This window comes from Heterodontus francisci, chromosome 2 (genome assembly GCF_036365525.1).
Source record: "Heterodontus francisci isolate sHetFra1 chromosome 2, sHetFra1.hap1, whole genome shotgun sequence".
In the NCBI taxonomy this organism is placed as follows: Eukaryota; Metazoa; Chordata; class Chondrichthyes; order Heterodontiformes; family Heterodontidae; genus Heterodontus; species Heterodontus francisci.
In genome coordinates, this window is record NC_090372.1 from 175,255,112 (window position 1) to 175,277,067 (window position 21,956).

Genomic DNA, 21,956 nt, shown 5'->3' on the forward strand with positions numbered 1-21,956 from the left:
ATGGCCTGCTTGGTGTTGGCCCTTGTAGATATCTGGCAGCAGTTGTATGTGTCCTCTGCCTGTGTATGGGGGTTACGAACAGGGGGCAGAAGCCATGACATAAGAGGATACCCTTGTCACCCAGGATCCAGCCACAAAGGCGTTCAGGTGGCCTGAAGAGCTGAGACAATTGGGGCTGTCTAAGGATGTAGGCAGCTTCACACACACCTGCATGATTCACTTACAGTAATTACAGATGACTTGAACACCAAGGGAGTAGAAGCCCTTTCCTGTGCACAACAGCTCTGAAGGAGCTTTGATGGCCACATGAGTTCAATCAGTGACCCCCTGGATGAGTGAAATCTAGCCATGGCCTTGAAGCCAACAGCCCTCTCAGCCTGACTGGCCTGATCAATTGATATACTGAATAAACGTGGCACCCATGACCTCCTTTATGCAGTGATGGGTCGCTGACTGAAAGATGCCACACACAATCCCTGAAATGAACCACAGGCAAAAATATTACCTTTAATGCAACATGCGTTGGGTGTCCGCCATTTCCCTTTGAGATCAACTCCTGCTCCAGCATATCACACAGCTCTGCCACCGGAGAGACGCAGTCTTCTTAGACATTGGTTCTTGGGCATTTCGATGAAGCTGAGCCACTGCTGGTATACCTTTTGAGCTGAGCAGAGCCTTCTCCAACCATGAGGCTGCCCTCCTGTCCCCATGAGACCTCCTTATTCATGTCCAATGGCTTCCTCAACCTGCTGGAGCTCCCCTGGCCACTGCATAGTTGCTGCCTGTGGCTGCATCTCCATCTCTCTGACTTGCTCCTGCTCACTGGAGGAGTCAAAGTCTGAAAGCATTGATCCCATAGCCAGATGAAGCCTCCACTGTGATGAGCCTCTCGAGACCATTGTTCTGCCTCCAATGGCTGCTGTTAACCTGAGAGACACCCTTCCAATAACAGCACTTCATCCTGGCCCCACACTCTGCAATGTCTGAGAACTTGATAGCCTCGCTTCTTCAACACACCGCCTGTGGACAGCTTCACACTATGGCTTCCAGTTTCCTCCATAACTCAGCTGCCCCTGAGATCTCACTTCAGTTGAGTAGGCAAGGCTCTGAGTCTCCGTGCATCCTGTGCATTGTTGGAAAATCAGAGAAAGGTAGGAAAATACACATGAACATACGAATTAGGAGTAGGAGTAGGCTACTCGGACCCTCGAGCCTGCTGCGCCATTCAATAGGTTCATGGCTGAACTGATTTCTCCATATTACCACCTACCCCCAATAACCTTCCACCCTCTTGCTTATCAAGAATCTATCTACCTCTGCTTTAAAGGTATTCAAAGACTCTGCTTCCACCGCCTTTTGAGGAAGGGAGCTCTAAAGACTCACGTCCCTCTGAGAGAAAAATTTCCCCTCATCTCTGTCTTAAATGGGCGACCCCTTATTTTTAAACAGTGACCCCTAGTTCGAGATTCTCCCACAAGGGCAAACATCCTTTCCACATCCACCGTGTCAAGACCACTCAGGATCTTAAATGTTTCAATCAAGTCGCCTCTTACTCTTCTAGAGGATAGAAGCCTAGCCTGTCCAATCTTTCCTCATAAGATAGCCCTCCCGTTCCAGGTATCAGTCTAGAAAACCTTCTTTGAACTGCGTCCAATGCATTTACTTCCTTCCTTAAATAAGGAGACCAATACTGTACACAGTACTCCAGATGTGGTCTCACCAATGCCCTGTATAGCTGAAGCATAACCTTCCTACTTTTGTATTCAATTGCCCTCGCGATAAACGATAACAGTCTATTAGCTTTCCTAATTATGTGCTGTACCTGCATACTAACCTTTCGCAATTCATGCACTAGGACACCCAGATCCCTCTGCATCTCAGAGCTACACAATTTCTCACCATTTAGGTAATATGCTTCTTTGTTATTGTTCCTGCCAAAATGGATAGCTTTGCATTTTCCCACATTATACTCCATCTGCCAGATTTTTGTCTACTCACTTCACCTATCTATATCCCTTTGTAACCTCCTTATGTCCTCTTCCCAACCTACTTTCCTACCTATCTTTGTGTCATCAGCAAATTTAACAACCATACCTTCCGTCCCTTCATCTAAGTCATTTATATAATTTGTAAAAAGTTGAGGACCCAGCACAGATCCCTGTGGCACACCACTCATTACATTTTGCCCACCAGAAAATGACCCATTTATGCTTACTCTCTGTTTCCTGTTAGCTAGCCAATCTTCTATCCATGTCAATATATTACCCCCTACACCATGGGCCTTTATTTTTTGCAATAACCTTTGATGTGGCACCTTATCAAATGCTTTCTGGAAATCTAATTACAATACATCCACCAGTTCCCTTTTATCCACAGCACATATAACTCTCTCAAAGAACTCCAATTGGTTAAACATGATTTCCCTTTCACAAAACCATGTTGACTCTGCCTGATAACCTTGAATTTTTCTAAATGCCCTGCTACAACATCTTTAACAATAGCTTCTAACATTTTCCCTAAGACAGATGTTAAGCTAACTGGCCTGTAGTTCCCTGCTTTCTCTCTCCCTCCCTTTCTGAATAAAGAAGTTACATGCACTATTTTCCAGTCGAGCGGAACCTTCCCTGAATCTAGGGAATTTTGGAAAATTAAAACTAATGCATCAACTATCTCACTAGCCACTTCTTTTAACACCATCAGGACCTGGGGACTTGTCAGCCCGCAGCTCCAACAATTTGTTCAATACCACTTCCCTGGTGATTGTAATTTTCTTGAGTTCCTCCCTCCCTTCCATTTCCTGATTTACAGCTAATTCTGGGATGTTATTTGTATCCTCTGTAATGAAGACCGATGCAAAATATCTGTTCAATTCATCTGCCATTTCCTTATCATGCATTATTAATTCCCCAGACTCACTTTCTATAGGACCAACGTTCACTATGTTAACTCTTTTCTTTTTTAAATATCTATAGAAACTCTTACTATCTGTCTTTATATTTCTAGCCAGCTTTCTTTCGTACTCTAATTTTACCTTCCTTATCAATCTTTTAGTCAATCTTTGCTGTTTTTTATATTCTGTCCAATCATCTGACCTGCCTCCCATCTTTGTGCAATTATATGTTTTTTCTTTAAGTTTGACACTATAAAGAACAAAAAGAACAAAGAACAGTACAGCACAGGAACAGGCCATTTGGCCCTCCAAGCCTGCGCCGATCTTGATGCGTGTTTTTAACTGTTTTAGTTAACCACGGATGGCGGGTAGCCCCCCCCCCCCCCCCTGGAATTTTTCCTTCTCATTGGAATATATCTATACTGTGCATTCTGAAATATCCCCTTAAATGTCTGCCATTGTATCTCTATTGACCTATCCCTTAGTAAAATACCTGACAGTTTGCTGTTTAACACCCTTAATTATCTGCCCACTGTTGATCTGTCAGCCTGCATCTGGTAAAATTGGTCAACGGCAGGAAGACAACGGGGAGCCAGCCCGACTCAGCCCCATGCCATTTTACCGGCCTCCCATCTCCATTCCTGCAACAATGGGGCTGGTAAAATTCTGCCCTGTATCTCTATGCTGAGGGCTAATTGCAATGTCTGGGATTAATAAACGTCAATTACTCTCCAAGAGAAAATTACACTGAAACATTTTAACAAAAATCTTTTTATTGAAGAGGTAAGATAAAACAACATGAGAATGACTGATCCTCCAATTGGCCACACCTGATTGCCCTGTCTCAACAGCAGGGCAATGCGTCACTATTGCATTGAGTTAAATACAATCCACAGCACTAAACGGTCACTTAACTTTGGGCACATGTATTCGGTTCATAAGCACACAGTCACCAGTACTGTTTAATGTTCTCTTTATATTAGAGGGTTTCCTCCAATAGCAAGAGCACTACCAGATATAATACTGTAGTTAAATGACCCAACTGTTTGAACACACCTGGAGAAGGGATTTTGTTCCCTTCCTTCCACCAAAAGTGCCAATTGTGGCAAATATACACCTCATGGCACTTGGCATCTGGCCATCATTTTGGTCCTGACATGCTGACTTACTCTCTGCTTCTACAGGCCAGCAATTCCCTTTTCACATTGCTGGCCTCAATTTATGATCCCCCAACATTTGGAAGGCTCAACCTAATTGGGAAAAAATTCATGAGTGGGGTTTTGCACTTACTACACTTGCACAAGATTCGTACATGCTTAGTACCCTTAAAATTCTGATCATGACTTCAGAAAAACTCACCCATGAGCAGTCCCCTTTTTTTCCATATGTATAACATGAATATTGGATCAGGTGGAGCCAGCTCTCAATGGCTTTGAAGTTATATTGCAGATGATAGCAAACATATGTTCATCTGGAATTCCTCCATCAAATAAAGCTATTTCAAACAAATAAAAGCCACTGCAAAATAGGGTTGTCCACTCTGTTGAATGTATTCCAGGAAGTTTCATCATATGGCCTTCCACTTTCAACCACACTAGCCCCATACATTGGTCACCCGACACTGTCATTCTTGTGTCACACGGCCATCCAACACAATTTGGAAAGCAAACAGACTCTTTGCTTCTTGACTGGATGATTCGGGACTGTCAGTCCATCTGTTTATCCCCCATCTCCAATATTTTGATAATGGATAATTGAAAATGTCCGAAGAATATTTTAAAAATTAACAACACAGACTTTTGTAATGCCCCTACGAATTTTCTTCCCGATTGCTCACAGCAGTGTCTGACAGATTAATTATTTCCTGGAGACTCCAGGAAAATGTGGGAGTGTTGGGAACACCTACTGCAAACTTGTCCCCACAGAATACAAATGTTGCCTCTCCCACTGCTTCAGTTCAAATGTAATATACTGAGCCATGCAGACTAAAAAGATCTCTGGTTTGATATCTTTGCTGAGTTAGCTGATCTCAGCTGGGGTACTATGGGAGTTGTCTGACCTAAGGAGAGGAAAATTCAAGCTAAGATTTTGACTGTGTGTGTGTGTGTGGATGTCACTTAAAGCAGGATTAATCTTGGCTCTGATACTCCACACACTTGAAGAACCTGACAACAGTCATGACCTAAGCTCATGCACAAAACCTAGAGCAACACCATATATCAAGGCACCTCTTTCAGAAGAGGGAAACTGAAGAAAATCAAAGTTAAAAAGGAAGTATGAATGATGCTTTAAGTGTCTTAAGTTGGCATTTGTTTGACATTTCATTAAATAGTTATTTTTTATTATTCACCAATAATATGTTTTCTTATTATCATAAACTCAGTATTTTTGTTCAGATGTCAGCGGACCACTGGTATCATGGGCCAACTTGAAATTTAAGTAGCTTATCCCTCGTTTATATTTTAAATCCAGCATGCTACTGCTACTGGTTTTAGGCAAACAGAAGCAACGTGGATGCTGGTTTAGACACTGACCCATCACCTACACCTAGGAAGAAGTCCCCATTATAGATTTGCAGTGTTGGGCCCGATGGCTAGGACCATGATCTTTCACCTAATTTTAGTCTGAGTGACAGTAATAGATCACATTGGGCTTGTTCTGGTATTCAGTCTAGAATTGCACTTAAATCATACAAAATTAGCTTTTGAAAAAGCACTTCAACAATCTTACATTTCAATCTCCTACATCCTTTAGTCTGAGTTTCAAAAAAAATCTGCTAGATATTGCAGCATTTCCTATTTCCAGTGGATAAGCATAATTCAGACAGGAGATGTGGCTACAGTATACACATAGGGACTCCAACCACACCATATTGTATTTGCATAACTGCCTGTCATTTACCAAGTGTGGGCCAGGCATGCGCCATGGAGAGGTCACTCCATAGTTGCCTCACAGCGACTAAAACACCACTGACCACCTCCAGGCGCGTATCCATTGTCTCTCGAGATAAGGAGGCCCAAAAGAAAGAAAGAAGAAGAAAGAAGATAGTGTTATTTGACCCAGTCATCGCTGTCAGGAGAAAGGCTCTGTGCAAAAAACCAAAAGGTACTTATCAAAAGTATTGGTGTTGGGAGGGGGGGTGGGAGGTGGGGGGGGGGGGGGGTGCCAGTGGCGTCTTCCTCAATTATTTTCACTTCCTTTTCCTTTAATGCTAACTGTTGGTTTTTCTTGAGTGCATATGATGCATTGCTTCACTGCGCAAGGTTTCTATGAATTTCAATTTTCCTTCACCAACTTATATTTTTGGACTCTATTTCAGGACTAGACTGTGTCATGTCATACTTGTCCTCACCCAACATACAGATACTTTCCTGAAATCGCTGAGCAGTAATCTTGAGTGGGAATCTTTCCCCTCTCTAGCACCAGGACACAGAGGCAAATTGTATTGCCCTCCCACCATTGGCTGAAATATTTAACTCAGCATAAGCCAGGGATCGAGACTGGTAATATTTTGATCTTTCTCGGTCTGTTTCATGCTGGACAGTGCATTTACCAACTAAGCTACTATTTTGAAGTTGATTTTTAAGTATTTTTGCATATGCAATGAGTTCTAATAACAGTAGTGGGGGTTATTAGCTTGGAAGAAAGTAACAGCATTGAAAGCTGAATTAGCAGTTAAAGCCACAGCACCCAGACTTAATGATTCTCTACTCTTGATCAATGAGCTGCAGAAGTATGTTCTTGGCTGTGTCTACATTTTAAACTTGTGTGTTAGTATTATCATGGAGGCAAAATTAGAACACCATCACCATGCCCATTTATCAGGCACAAAACAAGGGAAATCAAACAACAATTTTGCAGAGCTGTGTCCCACGCCCAAATGGCATCTGCAGTATATCATATTGGCTCGAGGACTCTTTAAGCATCCCTGGCAGCCACCTGAAATTGGCAGTAGACCCTTTTCATGTGCTACTGAGAAGCCAACACATGATTCATGATCCTGATTCAAAATTTGGCAGGACTAAGCTGAACATCCACTTAATTTTCTACAGCAGTTCGTTTCTAGTCCAACGAGAAAGGAGGCACTGCTAGACCTGGTTCTTGGGAATAAGGTTAAGTGGATCAGGCATCAGTAGGAGATCATTTAGGGACAGTGGTCATTGTATCATAAGGTTTAGGCTGACTATGGAAAAGGACAAAGAACAATCCAGAGTAAGAATAATTAACTGGGGGAAAGCCAACTTCTATGGGATAAGAATGGAACAGGGGTGAATAAAATTGGAATCATAGGTTGGAAGGAAAAACGGCAGCTGAACAATGGGCTACCTTCAAAGAGAGATAGTTTGAGCACAGGGGAAAATATATTCCCTCGAAGGGGAAAGGTAGGGCAAATAAATCCAGAGTCAAAGATATGTAGACTGCACCATATCTGGATACTGCATGGACCAGTTGGTCTTTTCCTGTCCCTTTTTGTATGTTGCTATGTTTGCCAGAGTAAATGATCTCAGGCTCTTTGACTTCTTGCAATGGCTCAGAAGTCTTTAGCTAGTTATCAGTTTAATTGCGTTTTTCTGCACTGCTTCCAACACCTGGATATCCTTGCGGTAATATGGTGACCAGAATTGAACGCAGCATTCCAGATGCAGCCAAAGAAATTTCTGCACAGGCTCATCAACACAAGTGCTGCCAAATATTGAGTGTTGGTTTCAGGAAACTATCCGACAATATTTCCAGATCCCTCACCTGTATGGTGTCCTGCAGCTGAGAGCCATTCAGTCTACATTCACACTCTTTGGAGGGAATTTTATGCTCTCCCCTGTGTTGGGTTTGGAGGCGAGGAGAGCATATAATCGGGCGGGATGGTGGCTGGGAGGGATACTGCCACCTTCCTGCTTCCACCCAAATTATGTTTGGGGTGGAAAGAGTCTACCTGCCCCGCCACCAATTGAGGCCCATAAGTGGGCAATTAATGAACAATTATGGGCCTCATCCCACCGCTGCAGGAATTAGTGCAGCAGCGCAGGCCTGTCGCTGCACAAGGAGCACACCAAGTAAACCCGTGCAGGTTGTTTTACAGCTCCAGGGGTGGGGTCCCTCATTAAAAGCCACTGAGAGACTGAACGAGGGACCCGGCATCAGGAAGTGGGGAGCCTGCTGAGAGCCACCACATCCCCCCGCCCTTGCTGACAACTCCCCTACACCCACCTGCCCCACGACATCCACCCTGTGAAATCCCTCGCACCCTGTCTTACCTGTGGCCTGGGTCCAGGGCTTCGAGTGACTCCGGTACTGGCAGCAGCTGCCGCCTCACAGTGGCACAGCTCAGTTAAAGAGCTGCTGGCCTCTGATTAGCTGGCAGCTCTCAGCAGGCGGGATTTCTGCCGCCAGGGCCCTTAATCCCAGGGAAGGCCCGCTGCTGTCTATTTAACAGTGGACTAATTGGCACTTTATCCCTCCAGCCTTCCCAAGAGCAGGTGACGTGGGGCTCTCGCCAGCTCTTTTGCCGGTGGTCAAGACCCCCATCGGCCAGCTAAAATCACAGCCTTTGTTTCACTTCTCTAGTCTTACTGCCTCATATTATCAACTATTTGTAGTTTGTTTACCTGTTTGAACCCTCTCCCCATTCCTTCCATCCCCCATACCACTATCACCACCAATTTGGAGGCATCTGAAAATTCATGCAGCTATATTTCTGTCCTGAACTTACTATAAATAATAACAGTTCCAGAGAATGACTTCTACCTGTCGATCTGCAGCTCAGAAAGGACTCAGTGCTTGTAGGATAAAAGGTGAGGAGGGAAATTGGTGGGGATAAAAACAGTGAGCAAAGAAAAATTCCTCTTAAAGAGTTGCTCCATGAATCTGTTACTATGAAAGAGCAAAACAGCGAAAAAGATAGAAAACTACCAGATATAGATAACCAGTGCCACAGTCAATTAACATTCATAATGTATAAGGCAACAGTTTTATTCTGTGAAAATACGTTACATTCTGTCATATTTCAGATAAATAACTTTCCTTTGTGTTTTGTGTCCAGAATTTCTACCTTGCAAAGAAAAAAGCAGAAGGGAAGAATATGAAAGAGAAAAACAAAGAGGCTCTACTGGAGGTGAGTAAATGCTTAAAACACTTTGTAACAACCCACGATTTTATTTGGTGCATATTAATTAATATCACAGGCCGTCATTCTAAGAATTCACATCAGTGAGAGAAATAAACATGAATTGTTAATAGCCATGAAACCCAAACACAATGGGCTGAATTTTATCCGGCCAGCAGGAGCGGTATTGAAGGCTTGTGGGGGTTGAGGGGGAGGGCATAAAATCGGGGTGGCACGCTTGCCCAGAAACTCGACGTTGTGACATCAGTTCTGGACTTTGTAGGCGGGGAAACTCCAAGACAGCGTTGCCACCACAACATGATGGGACTGCAATTTGAATTGTTGAACAGCTAGTTAGAATGCATTTGCATTGAATTGAAGCCAATTTTATGGGGGCGTTTCAAATTTAGTCAACAGCAAACAGGGATCAGGTGCCTTCAAATCCGCAATCATTAAAAAGTGGCAGCACCAAGGTGAGGCCTCAGTGCCATTGTGGAAAGGCAGCCATGATGAACAGTGGATAGGGGAAGAGGAGGCCACTGTTGACTTGTGATGCTGGGGTCTCTGCAAGGGTGGGTGCATTCTCAGGTGCTGGGCTCTCTGGATGGGCGCTGAGGGGCATTAGCACATCTTCAGAGTGGAGTAGCAAGGGGAAGGTCCCAAGGCAAGATTGTCTCTCCAAGGTCAATGCACGGAGGAGCAGAGACCAGCTAGCATGGGTCTCATACACCCAGGCTTTGTGAACCCTCACGCTGTGCAGGAGCAAATCAGAGGGAGGAAGGGCCCGGATCCAGCTGGGCATGCAGGTGAAGCTCCAATAGGGGAGCAACAGCAGCTGGGCCACACCAGGAAGAGCTAATCACGTCAGAGATTGTACTGGACCTACCTCAACTACCTGCAAATGACTAAGCGGCAGTGTCAGCAAAGAATACAGCTCTCCAGGGAGGCCTTCATTGACTTATGCGCCCTGCTGCAGGATGAGCTGCGACCCATGGGCTTCAGTGGACACCCAATGCCAGTGGCCCTGAAGATTGCCGTGGCACTCAACGTTTACACATCTGGCTCTTGCCAGGGATCCACTGGGAACATGTGTGGGATTTCTCAAGCAGCAGCCCACTGCCACATCAAGGAGGTGACCAATGCCCTATTCAAGAGGACTGGCGACTATGTCTAATACCAAACCGACTCTGACACTCAGGCGAAGAATGCCTTCGGCTTCAGTACCATCGCTGGATTCTCCCACGTACAAGGTGTCATTGATTGCACACATGTGGCCATCAAGGGTCCCATGGAGCAGCAAGACACCTTCATCAACAGGAAGGACTTCCATTCCATCAGCATACAACTGGTCTGCAACCACTGCAAGCACATCCTGCAGGTGTGTGTTCGCTTCCCGGGAAGCAGACACGACACCTACATACTTGGACAGTCCCAGGTGCCACAGCTTTTCAGGCCCCCCACTGTCCTTCAGAGATGAATTCTCACGAACAAGGGCTACCCATTGAAGAAATGGCTACTCAGGAACCCTCCCACTGCAGTGGAGGAGAGGTACAAATCCTGCCATAGGTCCACCCGAGTGACCATCAAGCAGGTCATTGGGCTGCTAAAGATGAGATTCCAGCGGCTTGATCGATCCAGTGAAACCCTGCAGTATGCCCCAGCAAGGGTCTCACACATTGTGGCGGTCTGCTGTGCCCTGCACAATCTAGCGCTATAGAGGAGGGAGGCCTTGCATGAGGAGGATATGGTTGAACACCAGTCCTCATCTGACAAGGAAGATGTGGATTGATGGATTGAGCTAAGGAACAAAAAAGGGGCGATCACACTGCTGGGAGTGTACTATAGACCACCAAACAGTCGGAGGGAGATAGAAGAGCAGATATATAGGCAAATCTCTGGGAAGTGCAAGAACAATAGGGCAGTAATAGTAGGGGATTTTAACGACCCCAATATTAACTGGGATAGTTTTAGAGTGAAAGGAATTGAGAGAGCAGAATTCTTGAGGTGCATTCAAGAGAACCTTTTTGCCTTGTCTGTAGCAAGTCCAACAAGAGAGGGCACAGTTTTAGATTTAGTTTTAGGAAATTAAGATGGGCAGGTGGAAGGAGTGGCAGTGGGAGAGCATTTTGGTGGTAGTGATCATAATTCAGTCAGTTTTAACATAATTATGGAAAAGAACAAGGATAGAACAGGAGTTAGAGTTCTCAGTTGGGGCAAGGCCAATTTTACTAAACTGAGGAGCGACTTAGCAAAAGTGGACTGGAAACAACTACTTGAAGGTAAATCAGTGTCAGAGAAGTGGGAGACATTCAAAGGGGAGATTCAAGGGGTTCAGAGTAAACATGTTCCAACAAAGAAAAAGGATGAGACGGCCAAATCTAAAGCCCCATGGATGTCAAGGAGCTTACAGGGTAAAATAAGGCAGAAAAGGAAAGCTTATGTCCGACACCAAGAACTTAATACTACAGAAAGCTGAGAGGAGTACAGAAAATGGAGGGGTGAAATCAAAAAGGAAATTAAAAGCAAAGAGAGGGCATGAAAGAATATTGGCAAGCAAAATCAAGGTGAACCCAAAGATGTTTCATCAATACAATAAGATAAGAGGATAACTAAGGAGAGAGTAGGGCCCATAAAAGACCACAAAGGCAACCTATGTGTAGGGGCGGAAGTTCTTAATGAATACTTTGCATCTGTCTTCACAAAAGAGGGGGATGATGCAGATATTGTAGTTAAGGAAGAAGGGTGTGAAGTATTGGATGTGATAAACATAACGAGAGAGGAAGTAGAAATAATCCTTGAAAGTTGATAAATCACCAGGGCCAGATGAAATGTACCCTAGGCTGTTAAAATAAGCAAGAGAGGAAACTGCAGAAAGTCTGGCCATCATTTTCCAGTCCTCGCTGAATACCGGTGTGGTGCCGGAGGATTGGAGAACTGCTAATGTTGTAATCCTGTTTAAAAAGGGAGTGAAGGATAGACCGAATAATTACAGGCCAGTCAGTCTAACCTCAGTAGTGGGAAAATTATTGGAATCTATTCTGAGAGACAGAATAAATTGCCACTTAGAAAGGCACAGGTTAATCAAAGATAGTCAGCATGGATTTGTTAAGGGAAGATCTTGTTTGACCAACTTGATAGGATTTTTTGAAGAAGTAGCGAGGAAGATAGATGAGGGTAGTGCAGTTGATGTGGTCTATATGGATTTTAGCAAGGCTTTTGACAAGGTCCCACATGACAGACTGGTTAAAAAATAAAATTCCATGGGATCCAGGGAAATGTAGCAAGGTAGATACAAAATTGGCTCAGTGGCAGGAAACAAAGGGTAATTGTTGACGGGTGTTTTAGCGACTGGAGGGCTGTTTCCAGTGGCGTTCAGCAGGGCTCAGTACTGGGTCCCCTGCTTTTTGTGGTATATATTAGCAATCTGGATGTAAATGTATGGGTCATGATCAAGAAGTTTGCAGATGACATAAAGATTGGCCATGTGGTAGATAGCGAGGAGGATGGCTGTAGGCTGCAGGAAGATGTTGATGATCTAGACAGATGGGCAGAAAAGTGGCAAATGGAATTCAACCCAGAGAAGTTTGAGGTGATGTATTTGGGGAGGTCAAACAAGGCAAAGGAATACACGATTAATGGGAAAATATTAAGAAGTGTAGAGGTAGTGAGCGATCTTGGAGTGAATGTCCACAGATACTTGAAGGTAGCAGGACAGGTCGATAAGGTGGTTAAGAAGGCACATGGAATTCTTTCCTTTATTAGCTGAGGTATAGAATATAAGAGCAGGGAGGTTATGCTGGAACTGTATAACTCATTGGTTAGGCCACAACTTGAGTACTGTGTGCAGTTCTGGTCACCTCATTACAGAAAGGATGTAATTGCACTAGAGAGGGTACAGAGGAGATTTACGAGGATGTCACCAGGACTGGAAAAATGCAGCTATGAGGTAAGATTGAAGAGGCTGGGGTTGTTCTCCTTGGAATAGAGAAGGCTGAGGGGAGATCTGATTGAAATGTACAAAATTTTGAGGGGCCTGGATAGAGTGGAGGTGAAGGGTCTATTCACCTTAGCAGATAGGTCAGTTCGAGGGGGCATAGGTAGAAAAATTAGAGGGGAGATGAGGAAAAACCTTTTCACCCAGAGGGTTGTGGGGGTCTGGAACTCGCTGCCTGAAAGGGTAGTTGAGGCAGAAACCCTCAACTCATTCAAAAGGAGTCGGGATATACACCTCAAGTACCGTAATCTGCAGGGCTACGGACCAATTGCTGGAAGGTGAGATTAGAATAGGTGGATCGTTTTTCAGCCGGCACAGACACGATGGGCCAAGTGGCCTCTTTCTGTGCCTTAAACTTTCTATGATTCTATGCGGAGGAGGCTACTGACCAGGCATCACTGGATCTTGAACCCTTCGCACTGGAGGCGGGGGCCATTAAGAGACATGCAAGGGAGGCATGGGACAATCATTTACATACTCGGTTTCTGCCACCATGATGGCCTCTCAAACTGAACTAAATAAAGACTCACCTCACTGTATTCCACCTGTTGCCTCCCTCCTGTCGCGTTCCACTGGCAAGCTCCCAGGTTCACTACGCGCTCTGACACGTCTGAGAAGCTGACCAAAGGCAACCAGTGCCTACACTGGTAGCCCATTGAGGGAGCAAGGGTGAAGGCTGCATCTGACAAGGCAGCAATGAAAGCATGAACCATTTACAGCAATGATTTCGACCTCCATTTATTCACACAACTGGCGCAACCAATGACAAGGCCAAAGTTAATAAACCTGTGAAACCCCAAGTATGTCTAGTTGCTCTTCTTAATATGCTTTCCTGTGCTTCTATGTGGTGCTTCCCTGCGCTGGCAGCTGATCAGATTGACCCTTGGCCTGGGATAACTTTGGCGGGTGTCCTCTGGCTGTCTGAAGCCTGGAGAGCCCTAGCTGGCTGAAGAGTTCCTGCACAGGAACTGGAGCTCTCTCAGTCATCGTGGTTATTGGAGCTGGGGTCACTGGTGGAGAGATTGAGGAACCATTGTCCTCACTTGGTGCACACTGAGGGGTGGCCCCAACTGTGGAGGGCAGCCTCTCCTCCTCCCTTTTGAGGCTCACTTGATCTCCCTGCTAACCAGAGATAGGCGAGGACCTGGTGGAGACCTCATCCCTCTCTCACCTTGCCACTGCTGCGTCAAGCTCATGGCCAAGGCAATGGTGTGAAGGTCTGTGTGCATCTGCAGGGTCACCAACTTCTCATTAGAGGGAGCTGTGCACTCACGTACCACAGGACCAAATTTCATGACGACACCAAGATAGGAAGGAAATTATCAAGAGGAGGTAAAGAGTCTACAAAAGGATATAGATAGGTTAAATGAATGGACAAAAATTTGGCAGCTGAAGTATAATGTGGGAAATGCGAACTTGTCTACTTTGGCAGGTGGAATAGAAAAGCTGTATGCTATTTAAATGGAGAGAGATTGCTGAACTCATTGGTACAGAGGGATCTTGGTGTTCTGGTCTTTCTTTCTTTCTTTGGCCTCCTTGTCTCGAGAGACAATGCGCAAGCTCCTAGAGGTGGTCCAGAAGCACCTGGAGTGGCTATAAAGGCCAATTCTAGAGTGACAGACTCTTCCACCAGTACTGCAGATGAAATTGGTTGCCGGAGCTGTTACACAGTTGGCTCTCTCCTTGCACTTCTGTTTTTTTTCCTGCCAACTGCTAAGTCTCTTCGACTCGCCACTCTTTAGCCCCACCTTTATGGCTGTCCGCCAGCTCTGGCGATCACTGGCAAATGACTCCCACAACATGTGGTCAATGTCACAGGACTTCATGTTGCGTTTGCAGACGTCTTTAAAGCGGAGACATGGATGGCCGGTGGGTCTGATACCAGCAATGAGCTCGCTGTACAATGTGTCCTTGGGGATCCTGCCATCTTCCATGCGGTTCACATGGCCAAGCCATCTCAAGCGCCGCTGGCTCAGTAGGGTGTATAGGCTGGGGATGTTGGCCGCCTCGAGGACTTCTGCGTTGGAGATACGGTCCTGCCACCTGATGCCAAGGATTCTCCGGAGGCAGTGAAGATGGAATGAGTTGAGACATTGCTCCTGGCTGACATATGTTGTTCAGGCCTCACTGCCGTAGAGCAAGGTACTGATGACACAGGCTTGAAACACTCGGACTTTTGTGTTCCATGTCAGTGTGCCATTTTCCCACACACTCTTGGCCAGTCTAGACATAGCAGCGGACGCCTTTCCCATGCGCTTGTTGATTTCTGCATCGAGAGACAGGTTACTGGTGATAGTTGAGCCTAGGTAGGTGAACTCCTGAACCACTTCCAGAGCGTGGTCACCAATATTGATGGATGGAGCATTTCTGACGTCCTGTCCCATGATGTTCGTTTTCTTGAGGCTGATGGTTAGGCCAAATTTGTTGCAGGCAGCCGCAATCCTATCAATGAGTCACTGCAGACACTCTTCAGTGTGGGATGTTAATGCAGCATCATCAGCAAAGAGGAGTTCCCTGATGAGGACTTTCCGTACTTTGGTCTTCGCTCTTAGACGGGCAAGGTTGAACAACCTGCCATCTGATCTTGTGTGGAGGAAAATTCCTTCTTCTGAAGACTTGAACGCATGTGAGAGCAGCAGTGAGAAGAAGATCCCAAACAGTGTAGGTGCGAGAACACAGCCCTGTTTCACACCACTCAGGATAGGAAAGGGGTCTGATGAGGCACCGCTATGCTGAATTGTGCCTTTCATATTGTCATGGAATGAGGTGATGATACTTAGTAGCTTTGGTGGACATCTGATCTTTGCTAGTTGTCTGAAGAGACCACATCTGCTGACGAGGTCAAAGGCTTTGATGAGATCAATGAAAGCAAGGTAGAGGGGCATCTGTTGTTCGCGGCATTTCTCCTGTAGCTGGCGAAGGGAGAACAGCATGTCAGTGGTGGATCTCTCTGCTTGAAAGCCGCACTGTGCCTCAGGGTAGACACGCTCAGCCAGCTTCTGGAGTCTATTTAAAACGACTCGAGCAAAGACTTTCCCCACTATGCTAACCAGTGAGATTCCACGGTAGTTGTTGCAGTCACCGCAGTCACCCTTGTTCTTATACAGGGTGATGATATTGGCATCACGCATGTCCTGTGGTACTGCTCCCTCATCCCAGCACAGGCAAAGTAGTTCATGGAGTGTTGAGAGTGTAGCAGGCTTGGCACTCTTGATTATTTCAGGGATAATGCCATCCTTTCTAGGGGCTTTTCCACTGGCTAGAGAATCAATGGCGTCACTGAGTTCCGATTTTGTTGGCTGTTCGTCCAGCTCATCCATGACTGGCAGAGACTGGGCTGCTTTGAGGTACATGAATCACAAATGGTTAGTATGCAGATGTAGCAAGTGATTAGGAAGACAAATGGAATGTTGTCATTTATTGCAAGGGGAATCGAGTATAAAAGTAGGGAAGTTTTACTGCAACTGTACAGGACCACATCTGGAGTACTGTTTTGGTCTCCTTACTTAAGAAAGGATATAATTGCAATAGAAGCAGTTCAGAGAAGGTTCACTTGCATCATTCCAGGGATGAAGAGCTTATCTTATGAAAAAGCATTGAACAGGTTGGGCCTATACCCATTGGAGTTTAGAAGAATGAGATGTGATCTTATTGAAACACATAAGATCCTAAGGAGACTTGATAGAGTCGATACCGGGAGGATTTTTCCTTTTGTGGGGGAGACTAGAATTAGGGGACACAATTTAAGAATAAGAGGTCTCCCTTTTAAGAAGGAGATGAAGAGAATTTTTTTTTTCTCAAAGGATCATTAATCTGTGGAATTCTCTTCCCCAGAAAGCTGCGGAGGCTGGGTCATTGAATTTTTTCAAGGCTGAGTGAGATAGATTTTTGATAGACAAGAGAGTCAAGGGTTATGGGTGGGCAGACAGGAAAGTGGAGTTGGGACCACAACCATATCAGCCATGGTCGTATCGAATGGTGGAGCAGACCTGAAGGACCGAATGGCCTGCTCCTGCTCCTAAGTCCTATGTGCCTATGTCTGGTAGGCTGCAATTTGCTATACAACTCTAAATAGCTATGAATAGGATGTTATTTAAGTAAAGTAGTGCACAATAAGTTATTGGACATAATTTTAACTAAATTGCAAATACATACTGAAGTTGTACATGTAAACAAAATTCCAGATTTTACCATTGAGATGCGCCTTTTGGTTTCTACTTTTTGATTAATTCTTCGTTATGACACTCTCTCTTTGATTTGCTTCGTTCTTACTAAATCAATGAATATTTGAGGAGAAGCTTTTCTCTTTCAGTGCCATCCTCATGTACAGAGACATTCCAGATTCAATGTCTAATAACTGGCTTTGTTTATTATTTACTATCATGTTACCTACATTTGCACATTAAATCTGCAACATATGTAATATTGATTGTAATTTAATTCTGGTGAATCGTGCCAGAAGCTCCACAAAAATGCACTTAAGACAACCCAAGGAATGTACTTTCAAATGTAGGTAACATGACATTAAAACATTAAAGCCAGTTATTAGATATTACTGAGACTGTCTTTTAAAAAAGAAATCCCAGATTTAAAAGTTTATGCTTCTGGGATTTAGCAATACTTTAATATAATCAGTTCCTCCCTTGTATTACTGAAGACACCATTTGCCTTTACTACTGGAACTGGTGCTGTCAAAAGTACTTCATTGGCTGTGAAGCGCTTTAGACTTCCTATAGTTGTGACAGATGCAAAATAAAAGTTATTTCTTTCTTTTATGTGTGATATTAATAATCACTAAAAGAAAGGTTACAGGTTACAGTACAGAGCTGCCAAAAGCTTTTCTTGCTATCAGCTAACAGAACGGAATGAATGGGCTGAATTTTACCAGACCTAAGGTGATGGGCTAGGATGTGGGAAGGCTGGCAATTTGGAGGGGGAAGGCGCCGGGAAGGGAACCCGACGTCTTCCCGCTGACATGGCATATTACCAGCAACGAGAACCACAGTAGTGTGGACGCCCACTGGGACGTCAATTGAGCCACTTAAGTGCTCAATTTGGGGCCACTTCTAATGCCCACTGGCACTTTGCCTGCATCGGGAGACCACCAGATAAAGGCACCACTGATGGAATATGCCGCCCCCAACCACCTCCCACCACCGATCGGCAGGCCCTGGCTTGCTCAACAAAACATATTTCATCTTTGCGGATGCCTTGGCATGAAGGCGCCCCTCCTTCATGCTGTAGCCTCAGCAGTAACAGTGACGCGGCCAAGGCTGCTGAGCTGCTGGCTCTCTGATTGGGCCAGCAGCTCTGGGCAGTGGGCCGCTGCCCTTAATTGGATGCCATTCCTGGTGGCAGCTTCTTAATTGGCCGCTGCTGGTAAAATGCTGCTCCCGCACCACCCCCGCACCACCCCCTCCCCGCACCCCCCACCCCGGGTGTCAACTCACACTTTCAGTCCCGGCTTCGGGACTTCTCAACTTCTGAGAAAATTCAGCCCAATGTATAAGTACTCCAAAGTTGAATAAGCAGACTTTAAAATGAATGGTAGTTGAAAGGAAACCTCCTCTTGTTGAAGTATGCTATGTACCCTACCTCTTCTTACACGCAGTAAGAAATCTGAATTCATGGTGGAGTGGTTTTTTTCTTAAGTGTGGTCCTATGATTGATAGCACCTTTTTTCTTCATTCACGGCTAGACCAGTATTTATTGCTCATCCCTAATTGCACTTGGGAAAGTAGTGGTGATCCTCCTTCCTGAACTGCTGCAGTCCATGTTGTGTAGGTACACCCAAGGTGCTGTCAGGCAATGAGTTCCAGAACTTTGACCCAGGGCGATGAAGAAACAGTGATATATTTCCAAATCAGGATGGTATGTGACTTGGAGGGAAAATTGGAGGTGGTGTTCCCATGCACCTGCGGCCCTCGTCCTTCTAAGTGGTAGAAGTCACAGGTTTCGAAGGTGCCATCAAAGAGGTCTTGGCAAGTTGCTGCAGTACATATTGTAGATGGTGCACACTACTGCTACAGTGCACTGGCGGTGGAAAGAGTGAATGTTTAAAGTGGTGGATGGGATGCCAATCAAGCAGGCTGGATGGTGTTGAGCATAAATGTTCTTGGAGCTGCACTTATTCAGGCACGTGGACAGTATTCCCTCAAACTCCTGACTTGCACGTTATGGATGGTGGAAAGTCAAGAGGTGGGTTACTTGTTGCAGAATATTCAGCCTCTGACCTTCTCTTGTAGCCACAGTATTTAAATGGCTGGTCCAGTTGACTTTCTGGTCAATGGTGACCCTCAGGATGCTGATGGCGGGGGATTCAGCCGTTAATGCCCTTGAATGTCAAGACTTTCTCTTGTTGGAAATGAACATTGTCTGAAACATATTTGACGCAAATGTTACTTGCCGCTTTTTTTTAATTCATTCTTGGGATATGAGCATTGCGGGCAAGTCCAGCATTTATTGCCTATCCCTAACTACCCTTAAGAAGGTTGATGGTGAGCCTCCTTCTTGAACCGCTGCAGCCCATGTTGTGTAGGTATACCCATAGTGCTGTTAGGGAGGGAGTTCCAGGATTTTGACCCAGCAACATTGAAAAAACGGCAATATGTTTCCAACTCAGGATGGGGAATGACTTGGAAGGGAACTTGCAGGTGGTGATGTTACCAAGTGCCTGCTGCCCTTGCCTTCTATTTGGTAGAGGTTGCAGGTGCTGTCACAGGAGCCTTGGCAGTGCATTTGTAGATTTTATGAACTGCTGCCACCGTGCATCAGTGGTGGAGGGATTGAATGTTTAAAGCAATGGATGAGTTGCCAATCAAGCGAGCTGCTTTGTCTTGGATGGCGGCGAGCTTCTGAGTGTTGTTGGAGCCACACTCATCCAGGCAAGTGGAGAATGCTCCATCACATCCCTGACTTGTGCCTTGTAGAAGGTGTCAGGCTTTGGGAGTCAGGTGGTGAGTTACTCGCTGTAGAATTCCCAGCCTCTGGCCAGTTCTTGTAGCCACAGTATTTATATGGCTGGTTGAGTTAAGTTTCTGGTCAATGGTAACCCCAGGATGTTGATGGTGAGGGATTCAGCAATGGTAATGTCATTGAACGTCAAGGGGAATTCTTTCTTGTTGGAGATGGTCATTGCCTGGCACTTGTGTGGCACGAATGTTACTTGCCACTTATCAAACTAAGCCTTAATACTGTCCAGGTCTTGCTGCATGCAGACAAGAACTGCATCAGTATCTGAGAAGTCGCGAATAGTACTGAACACTGTCTAATCATCATTGAACATCCCCACTTCTGACCTTATGTTGGAGGGAAGTTCATTGATGAAGCAGCTGAAGATGGCTGGGTCTAGGACACTACCCTGAGGTGCTCCTGCAAATGTCCTGGGGCTGAGATGATTGACCTCCAACAACCACAACTGTCTTCCCCTGTGCTATATATGAAGTTATTGGTGAGTAAGTGCCACTTGATTGCACTATCCACGACACCTTCTATCACGTTGCTGATGACTGAGAGTAAGCTGATGGGGTAGTAATTGGCTGGGTTGGATTTATCCTGCTTTTTGTGGACAGGGCAATTTTCCACATTGTTGGGCAGATGCCAGTGTTGCAGCTGTCCTGGAACATCTTGGCTCAAGGTGCTACCAGTTCTGGGGCACAAGTCTTCAGCACTACTGCTGGGAGGTTATCAGAGCCCCATAGCCTTTGCTGTATCCACTGCACTCTGCCATTTCTTCATATCACATGGATAGAATTCGCTGAAAACTGGACTCTGTGATGGTGGGGAGGTCAAGATGGATCATCCACTTGGAGCTTCTGGCTGAAGATGGTTATAAATGCTTCAGCCTTGCCTTTTGTACACACATGCTGGGCTCTGCCATCATGGGGATGTTCATGGAGCCTTTTCCTGCCATTAGCTGTTTAATTGTCCAACATCATTCCCAGCTGGATGCAGCAGGATGCAGAGCTTTAAAGTGAGCCATCATTGTCTTGTGTTGTAGCTTCACGAGGTTGTTACTTCATTTTTAGGCATGCCTGGTGCTGCTCCTGGCATGTTCTTCTACACTCCTCATTGAGTCAGGGTTGGTCCACTGGCTTGATGGTAATAGTAAAGTGAGGAATATGCCAGGCCATGAGGTTACAGATTGTGGTGGTATACAATTCTGCAGTTGCTGATGGCTCACAGCACCTCATGGTTACGCAGTTTGAGATGCTAGGTCTGTTCTGAATCTATCCCATTTAGCAAGATGGTAGTGCCACACAACACAATGGAGGATGTCCTCAGTGTGACAATGGGACTTTGTGGTGGTCTCTCCTACCAGTACTATCATGCAAAGATGCATCTGCGACAGGTAGATTGGTGAGGACGAGGTCAAATAGGATTTTCCCTTGTATCGGTGCTCTCACCACCTGCTGCAGCCTCAGTCTGCCAGCCACTTCCTTCAAGTGATCAGGAGAGTGAACACTGGGTGATTTTCCCCTTCCTAGCCCAGGAATGGTGAGACCAATTATAGTAACTCTACTGCCATTCATTCTGACATTAATTACCTCAGCAAAGAGCCAGAATTGAATCTGGGACCTCACAATCTGTATGTTTTAGTTGTTGATACACTAGCTTTACCAATGGCTATCATGTGAACTCTGAAAACCTTTGATTAAATGAGTCTTGGAACATGATGGTTGCAATAAAAATATGAAAGTTCATGTGAACCGCATAATTTGCATCAACACAGCACTTTACAACAAAGCATGTACAATTTTGATTCAAAAGAACTGCTTGGCATTCTGTAATAGCCTGACACTAGTATGCTCAGCAAGTTAGTTCCCTCCAACATTGTAAAGGACCTAACAATTCCCTTTTCTAGTCCAAAGACTCTTAAGGCCAATTTAATGCCCTGATTAACTTGGCACAAACTGAAGTTTGAACTTGGAACCTCTTGGTTCAGAGGTGGTAAGAAGCATATGCTATAAAGT

General features: G+C 45.2%; 1 protein-coding gene across 2 annotated transcripts in view; it reads left to right on the forward strand.

Moving 5' to 3' along the window:
• The window catches only part of apbb1ip (amyloid beta (A4) precursor protein-binding, family B, member 1 interacting protein), a 156,288-nt gene that overhangs the window by 121,255 nt on the left and 13,077 nt on the right, over positions 1 to 21,956 (forward strand). For both annotated transcript variants that reach the window (XM_068013909.1, XM_068013912.1), the window contains exon 8: positions 8,928 to 8,999. In XM_068013909.1, coding sequence (XP_067870010.1) covers positions 8,928 to 8,999 — 72 coding nt within the window. The remainder of the gene's footprint in view (positions 1 to 8,927; positions 9,000 to 21,956) is intronic.